The 9,643-nt window shown below is 36.3% G+C and overlaps 1 protein-coding gene across 1 annotated transcript in view; it reads right to left on the reverse strand.

Annotated features, from left to right (window-relative positions):
* Nucleotides 1-615: 615 nt before the first annotated feature.
* The window catches only part of DCC (DCC netrin 1 receptor), a 1,008,917-nt gene continuing 999,889 nt past the window's right edge, over nt 616-9,643 (reverse strand). The window contains exons 29-30 of the mRNA XM_006919890.1: nt 4,267-4,409; nt 616-705 (exon numbers count right to left, since the gene is read on the reverse strand). Of these exons, the coding sequence (XP_006919952.1) occupies nt 616-705; nt 4,267-4,409 (233 nt within the window). The remainder of the gene's footprint in view (nt 706-4,266; nt 4,410-9,643) is intronic.

The raw sequence follows: 9,643 nt of genomic DNA on the forward strand, positions 1-9,643 counted from the left end.
AACCACTTGCGAATATCCAGCACTTGGGCAAGATGAATGACTGAGTTACAAAACATACGTGTTTGCTGCCTTTTGTTTTTTACTTATTTACTTTTTGTGCTGTCAGGAAACCATCCAACCTTTTAGTGCTATGTAGTGAGAGAATTCCCATGGGTGCTTTGTATTTTAAAATTGAAAACAAAATAGTGAGCTCGCACTGGTTTGCCATGGCATGGTACAGGCTTAAATAATGCACTTGCATTTTGTAAGACTTGATGTACACATAAGAAAATGATGGGCCTCAATGAAGGAAAACAAAAGCATTCATTACGACAGAGTCATCGCTGCAGTGGTAAAGACCCAGGACTATTCCAGCAGCTTCAACTTCGACATCTCAGTGGAGACGTGTCTGCTTTTGTTTAAGGACCCCATAGTCATCATTTTTAAATTCCTGATGCCTATGAAAGAAGGGATGCTTATTCCTTCTGAGCTGCTTCAGGATCTTCCAGGACGGAACAGTCCTGACGGTTGGCCTGTACACTGGGTAGAGTTCTTGGACACAGGTGTGCTGTTAATGGGTAATTGGTATGCTGCGAAGTTCCCGGAAAATTCACCTCATCGATTCGGCAATACACGTTAAAAGGCCGAGCCTGTGATGGCATTCAGTTGCTTCATTAGCCCTTCCAAACTTGCCATTTGTTCACTCAAATCATCCTGTTCATACACCTACAGAGAAAACGAGAGCAAAGAGTTAGTGCGGGTGAATACTGACATGGTCCTTTTACGAAGACAGAGCCACGTCCAGTTGGTTTACTCTTTATTCTCAAGCATGACACAGTGGCCCATAGCCAGGGACAGGTCTCAGAAAATAATCATTGAATGAGGGTGCTGGTAACAAAAGAAGCGCGATGGATGACTGCATACTGTTTCACCAACTTCATCCTTGTGACGAGGGAAAAGCTTTAAGAGTCAAAAAAAAAAAAAAAATCTTGTTTCGAATCGAGTTCTATCAATCACTAGCTGTGTGGTCTTAGACAAGTTAGTGAACCTCTCTGGATATATAGTTCTCAGCTATAAAATGTTGATAATAATATCTATTTCATAAACTATTCTGAGCAACCTGCGGCATGTTTAATGCTAATCGCTGTGTCCCGACACAGTACACATTCAATATGTTAGGCCCTTTTCCTTTCCATTGGTCGCCCCTGAAGATAGGAACAGAATTTACATCACCAGATGTCTTTTCTCTGGAACCTAACCTAGGCACCTTTTTTATTTTTTTCTTTTGGGGGACTTGATCGGCTTTGCCTTGACAAATGAGGGTTATGACTCCAGTTCATGTGGGGATACAAAATTCTCACCTCAAACCAGAGCTGGCTCTATGAATGGTTGTAAAGGTAACTTATGGCAAAATCTGACTGGTGTATTAAATGAAGGGGTTGAACTGCAAAATTTTAGTGACCATGGTTCTCTATAACTCTCACTTGCTGTGAGCTACTAGAACCATGTAATAAGGAACATGGCATTATTATTTATCATAGATCCTCTGGTCCCTAGTCTCAGGGATTCTGATTGAGCATGTCTACAAAGAGTTAGAAACTAACACTCTCTCTCTCTCGCTCGCTCGCGCTCTCTCTCTCTCTCTCTCTCTCTCTCTCTCTTTCTCTCTAAAACTTCCCAGGTAATTCTGACGGTCGTTCATTTGGGGGAAACAAGGCTGTGGGGCTGTGGTGTTCATATAAATCCCACTTCTTTTATATACTTGGCTTTCTCAAGCCTGTCTCCTTATTTGTCATGGGAATAGCAAGCTTCCCTCACTGGAACCTGGGAGGATTCAGCAAGGCAGTGTTGGCGAGTAGTAATTGCCGAATAATTGTTAGTTTTTTTGTTTTCCTTTCTCAATATACCCTTTGTTTTGACTAATGCAGAACTGCCATACTTGATTATTCTTGGTTAGGTCATTTGTTTGGTTAAGTTAGTGAACTAAACTGAGGCCTGAGTCATGATTTCTAGCTCTGTGTAGGCCAGGAAGCATTAGTACCATAGTCAGAGTGTCTACTGAATGCTGCCAAATAAATACATGAAAACACTGGGGGAGACTATATGAGAGGATCGCCACAAAGCCACTCTAACCACTAAAGAAGCAACTCAAAGCCATGGTATTAAACATTTACTATGCATCTTCAGAGCTTAATGGGGATTGAAAAGCAGCTAATTTGGTTCAAAAGACTGGTCTATATGTGACAAAGGAGGTTAAAGTGAGGTGATTAATTGCTAACTTCCTTCTGAAATGCTGTCTTAGATGTCTGGATGGCTGTTCATGAATTATCTCAATCTCATTGCCCAATACAGCAACTGCTAGCCACATGTAGCTATTGGATTTCTGAAATGTAGATAGTCTGGATTGAGATGTGTTATAAAATACACACCATATTCTGAACACTTAGTACAAAAAATGTGAAATGTTTTACTGACAATTTTTAAAATATAAATTACATGTTAAAATGATAATGTTTTGGAAATATTGGGTTACTTGAAAGATATTAAAATTAACCTCACCTATTTATTTTTATATCTTTTTATTGTGACTCCTTAAAATTTTTAAATTACACCCATGGTTCACATTATATTTCTATAGGTTACTGCTGATACAGATTATTTTTGCCATTTCTGTATTTCCTTGAATGTATACTCTTACTGCTCTTCATATTATACCTTTGGCTGTCACTCTTTAGAATCAACCTTAGATGTAAAAATGGGCCACTTGATATGATTCCTTATGAGATGAGATATATAAATTTAGGAGTTTGATCTGATTTGAGGTATGGCTAATAACTCTGAGACTAAACAAATATTGCGGTAAATAGCTATACCCTGACAAAGTATTACATTAGAGTCTTATAAACTTGAATCTTTTAAAAATATACAAAAAGCCTGTTAATAATATAACATACTTCTGTCAAACATCCACACACAAACCATTCACTCATGGCTTCCATGTAGTTAAAACATTTTACTGAAAACAATAAAATAGAGAAAAAAATTATTGTACAAATGAGATGATTCTTATGTTTTTTACCATCTTCTTTTCTTCCTTCCAGTCCTCTATGTTTCAAGGTATCTGATATGTTAGTTCCTTAGACTTCTTTCAAATGTTTTCTCTTGTATTATATTCAGAAGCACTCTAGATTTTTAGAATTGCTGGCTTTAGGCAACTTTTTAATAAAATCTCTTTCACAGTATATTTTTGGAAGAATTGTTTGTCCTCTTAAAGTTCAGATTTTTTTTTCTTCATTGATTTTCATTCTGAACTTTTCTAATTTGATCATATTTTAGCTTCTACCCTTAGTAAACTTTTTCTCTCATTAAATAAATATACTTCCCCCTTTTATTTTCTAAATACGTTGGTTTTTCTTTTTTCCCTTAAATTCTTTCCTTCATTTCTTCATTTTGTATTTTCTTCTGAAGTCCATTATTTCTGCACTATTTATGATTTTAAAAGTGATGTGTATGATACTGTCAGAAAATTTCTCAGAGTATAGCTTTTTGTTATTATATTATTTTTTATTTTAAGGAATAACTATATAGTTTTAATTCCAGGTATGCCAAGGTATTTCATCCCATGGAAAGGAAACACACACACAAACATACACACAAAACCCTCACTTGTCATTAATAGGTTCTATAGCTTACTGTACACACACACACACACACACACAAGTCCTCAGTCACATCATCATTATACATATACTGAAATGATGTATAATGAAACCAATTTTACCATAGGCTAATTGATACAAACAAGAGTTAAGGTCCTATGGCATCTCACAACGTTATAACAAAACAGCTCAATGAAATGTTATTTGAAACCTGCTGTATATGTTATACACAACACACACTACACACACACACACACACACACACATATAGTATAAATTATACACAACACACACTACACACACACACACACAGTATATATATATAAATACATAACCACATACACATATATACATATGCACGTATATATGGAAAGTCACACATTCTATAGCTATCTGCTTGTATTTCTAAGATTGACTTTATTTACTTTTAACTAAATCCCTCAAATAATTTTATCTCTAAATTTTTTTTTTTTTTTTTTTTAGATTCAAGTGTAAGAAAATAGAACAAATGACAATAAGAGCAACAATGGCCTGTGGTTAATGGAGAGCCCTGGTTGGTTTAGACTGAATTGCACAGTACTAGTCACTGCTTCGTGAGGCACAGCATGAATCTCAAAGACGGCCTTACATTGGCTGGATCCTCTGTTGGTTTGTGGCTCTCCTCGGATACTTCAGGGGCTGTTGGCACAGACACAGGAAGCAAAGGAGATCTTGCCTTTCCAGCCAACCCTAGAGAGGCTGTTTTAACATGAGTCTTAGGAAGAGTAGGCCCTGAAATAGAAAACACAGAAGAATGAAAATAATATCTAAACAGTCTGGGGATCAATCTCAAGCATGTAATAAGCCAAATCTGGTGGATTGGCATTGATTTTAGGTTTTTGTTCATTCTACAGTTTAGGGATGAATTCTGACACAATGAATGGGCTCATTTTATTTCTACTGAGTGGAAGACAAATTCTGATTTGGGCTCTCTTGATGAAGTCCCACCAGTCATGTGTAATTTCAAGAGGATTTCAGATGACGCTGTGAAAGGTTACCTGGGAGCTCTGGACTGCTCATCACACTCTGTGAAGTGCCATGTGAGCTCTTTCGGTGCCAATCTCAGCTTTGGGTCGAAAGCCCTATACCAACCCACCTACATAAGCCCTAAAGTTTTTAACAGTACCAAGGAATATTTGTCCAGTTAAAAGAAATGTTTGCTCTAGTCTACAAATGAGTATTAGATATTAAAAAAAAAAAACCAAAAGACAACTTCCATGGCTAAGTTGATAGAATCTCATTACTAATTCTCTTTTGGAAAAAAAAGAGGTATTATTCTGTCCTGGTCAGTATAGTTTCTTTCAATAAAATACATCCTAATGTTCATGCAAGTCATTTTAAGAACTGCGGGTTTTCTACTAAATGACATTTCTGTCTGCTATAAACTATGGCTACCTTTTCTTTTTGAGCCTGAAATTTGCCTTATAAATCCTGCTCATATTACTTTGAGCAGTAATATAACTTTGTCCCTATAGCCTAAAATAAAAAATTTACAAAGTCTTATGGAATCAGCTAGCGTTCCTCACATACCTGAGGACTTTTGTCATTCTGATCATCGTAACCGGGACCTCAGCATAGAAGGTATTGAACTGAACCACAGAAAGAAGTTTGCCTCAGTTCTTTTCTATCGTCACTGACGATATTTGAATTCCAACGATCCCAGTGGCATACTATGCATTTTGGGAGAAAAAGCTGTACTGACCATACTTTGGAAAACATAATTCTAGTTAATAAAATTAAAAAAAATATTCTACAATCAGAGAAATAGGGGGCATTTGCTTATCGGAAATGAATGCAAATAATCTAGCAGGCTGGCAATTTGCTATATGCTAAGCAAAATAAATGATAAATCCTAACAAAAATACCTTTTCTCATACCATGGCCTAGCATGTAATTCCTTCATATTTATATCGTTTCATGCTTTCCTTAACCTTCAAGGACCAAAAATCTGCAGATGGAATGATTTATCACTAGAGAGTGACCTCTAAGTCTTATACAAACAGTGTAATTTAAATTAACATTAATAATTTAATGTGATGCATAGACTGTTGGGCTAAAACAAAATAGCCATGGAAATTTGGTACTGACTGCCAATGTTACGAGTCATTTTGGATTTGTCATATATGCTCAGTTTTCACTTCTAATTTTCTCTGGTTGAACAATAGGCAAACCTTCATTCTTCCAGAGAATGAAATGCCAGGTGGTCTTCAAGGAATGCGAACAAACTATTTGTCTATCAAGCCTACCTCTATCCTTTTATCTTTTAGCCTCTGGCTATAAATGCAGTGTTCCTGGAGCCAACTTAGTTGTAAACCCAAATACAAAGGCAGGCACTAAAAACCCTGGCAGAGCGATGCGGTACAGTGGCCTTCCAGATGCTCCAACGTGTGTAATTCACATTAATACTGCAGATGATTAGTTAAGTAGAAGCACAAAATTTAAAGAGGCATTTTCACAGAGCACTGGTGAAGCCTGCGAATGGATCTACTGAGTTCCTACTCTGAGTTGCATTTTCTGAATTATGTTTACATTCCATTCTAGAATGTTCACAATGTTCTGAGTTTAGCTTAATTGCCATGGAAAGCTGTTCCTCCTAGAACATTCCATGAGCTACCTCTTCCTTCCCTATGTTTAATAAAGCAGTTGCATTTTAACAACACTTCCCGTATATATCTTTTACGTTTCTCTATATATTTTTGCCACAATTGTGACAGGTTTTCTTGATGACAAAATCTACTTATTACATTTATTTTTAACTTTTTAAAATAAACTATTTCCAAAAAAAAATTTAATTTAACCTTTAACCAAACATATGCAATGTATGTCTAACATATATTGCAAATCAATTCACTTTAACATAGATATCTGCAAAGAGAATGCCAAGAAAAATTAAATGGCATGGGTATAGCTTTTCATGTAGGAAAATCAAACAGGCCTGTGCCTGTTTTATATTAGGAAACACATAAAAATAAAGATTCTTTTAGAATTTATCAGAGTGTTCTATATAATCCCCTAATATTTATTTGAGTACTTTTTCTTGGAGTTTTGCACGTAGAGAAATTAAATTACAGTTCTCACTATAAAAACATATTCTGATGATATATTTTCTGCCCAGGATCCTAAACACTTGGGTAGATCCAGAGTGTATTACACTTGTCTGAAACATGGTTATTATGACAACATGATGCAGGTATGCCTACAGAGCACTACAGCTCAAACCCATTAGGAAGAAGATCATTATAATGATTGTCTCTAGTGTACAGGCAACAGTTATACATGTAGAACCTACTGAGTGTTGAACAACATATGAGACACTGTGCATTTTACAAAAGGAATTGTAGACACTGTTTTGGCTCAAAGACCACACAAAATATTTAAACCTCAAGTGACTGCCTTTTCTCAAGTAATATTCACAGATTCAAAGAAACTTAGAATGTTGGAACCTCAGGGGCTCTCGGAGTTCATTGAGTGACCTTCCTTTATTCTGTTGGAGAGAACACTGAGGTCCCTGGAGATTAAGAGATCAAGGGAGAATTATTTTAATAAAATTTCAGTACAGGAGAAGAATGTAAATAGTCTCGTAGAGTTCATTATTGGCAAGGTTTGTCTAGTAGTGTACTATGTGGCCTTAAGTGTTTTTCTTTCCTTTTTCTGAATGGGAAGTTAAAGAACAGACTGTGAGGGAAATTTCCCAGAGAGATTTATCAACAGCCAATAAGACAACTTTGGTCTCAAAATTTCCCTTTAGAAAAGGGGAACAGATGTTTTAAAACACATATTCTCATGAAAACATCCTGTGTTTGAAAGCTGACATGCTGGGTCAGCTCTTGGATGTGCACTAGCTCCACCACTACTACACTGTTAGTATATGGGTAGATCCAGCATTTTCTCAGACATTCTAAGCTTGGACACGGGTGAAGCCTGGGTCTGTACAAGCTCACCAGGCTGTGCTTTTCCCTTCTTTTGGGTACTTGTAGTTCACCATGTGTTACTGGCTTCTGTCCCGATTCTCTTGTCTGCATTCCTATTCTTCCACTGGTCTGTAAGACATGCCTTTAATCCTTTACCTCATGCCTGAGACCTTACCAGTGACCTTCCCAAAAGCCTAAATCCTGAACGCATTTTCTATGCCACTGAAACCAAATAAACATCTTTATATAAAATAACCAGTTTCATGGCATGGACTCTGTTCAAGTGAGAAAGCAGAATAATAACCTTGCATTTGGATTAGTGATGGCTAGGAGCTTGGTCCAATCTGAAGAGGATGCTGGAAGCAATCTTTCTGCCTCTCACCTGCTGATGAATTGATATTGTTGGGAGACCATGAACACTGAGCCCTTTCTTCCTTATAGAATCTTCCTGGATTTCAGTTGCACATGGGGCTTTGCCAAACTTCCTCTGATACTATCTGGACTTTTCTACATTGCCCATGGAAGTCAATTTAAAAGTCACTTTGTTCTTGGAGCCCTGACCCCCTTCTTTGCATGCTTTTTCTCCATGGATGGGCTCGTTTAAGGTATGGTACACGTTAACGTGCCTGGTGGTGTTTCGACACACTGGAAGAGAACCATGATCCTACCTTCCCAAAGAACAAATGGAAACAGTACTAATTAGAAAACAAAACAAAACAAAAAACAATTTCTTTAAAATTAAGATATTAAACTCCTTTTCTTCAATGTCAAGAAGTGACAGAATTTTTGACAGTTTTTCCTCTTTTTGTAGACCTAGGGAGTAGCCTACAAAAAAGATTTCATATTGACTTCTTTGGAGAGTGGCATTACGTTGATAATCTAAATATGAATAATTTAAATGAAATGTCTACTAGCTTTATCAGACAGTAATATATGAAAGCAAAAGAAAAGGAAAGACAGAAATTAAAAGAATCCTTTCCATGGGCCCCAGCTGCTAATTTGATATAATCATAGCCTAGCAGTCAAGATCCTCTGTGATCACTTCTAAATATGAAGACTTATCTCCAGAATGTGATCAAGAAAACCCATGTCACTTTCAGAGAGGAAGGTAAGCAAATGAGAGATGAGGGGTTACAATCTTAAAGACCAAGCTGATCTCCCTGACAAAAGGTTTTGGATTTCCTGGATTATTTCCTTCTTTCTCCCTTGATAATAAAATATGTATGATCTGCACAATGAATTCCAAGGACAGAATGATGATATATCTAAATATTGAGGCAGAGCCCTAGCCTGGGACTTAGGAATGGCTAGGTTTGTTTAATTTTGTGACTTTGGCCCAATAACCTAATTTCTTTGAGTCTTGATTTTTTATATCTATAAAGGTTAAACAATTTATTTTTAAGCTATTAGCTACAAAAATTATACAAGGAAGGAGAATATAGCTATTCTAACTATACCGAACTTCACATTTGTATTTTTTTTGTTGTTGTTCCCCTTAAGATTCAGGAAGCATGAGTTAATCCATTAGTAAAAATGAATCTTAAGAAATCTCCAGCAAGTAAATCTTTAACTCATAAGTTACAATAATTGGATTTTACACTGGTGTTTTCTAGAAAGAAGTTTTTTCTAGAAAATCATTTTCTCTTAAAATTATTAAAATTATTAATGAATTAACAAAGACAATGGTTGTCTTGCTTTTTTGATTTCAAACTAACAACAGACAGTTCAACTAGAAATAAGCAGTATTAAATTACTATGAGTTTAAATGATCCATGATTAATTGAAAGATTTAAATTTACAAATGCTCAATCTGAAACCACTATAGATTTCTCCCTACCCAGGGTGCATGATGAAGAAGTGTTTCAGGTGACCTGTAGGTGAAACACATGATGTTGATATGCTAAATAAATGGGTTTACACTGATATACAACTAATTAAGTGAGCATCGCTTTGGTTTTAATGCTACTCTTCTCAGCAGGACCCACTAAGCAGAGAAAATACAAATGATGCTGGAGTTGTGAGATGGCCGGCAGTGTGCATCAGGTGTAGATAAGC

The sequence above is a fragment of the Pteropus alecto genome, unplaced genomic scaffold (assembly GCF_000325575.1).
Source record: "Pteropus alecto unplaced genomic scaffold, ASM32557v1 scaffold146, whole genome shotgun sequence".
NCBI classification, from domain to species: Eukaryota; Metazoa; Chordata; class Mammalia; order Chiroptera; family Pteropodidae; genus Pteropus; species Pteropus alecto.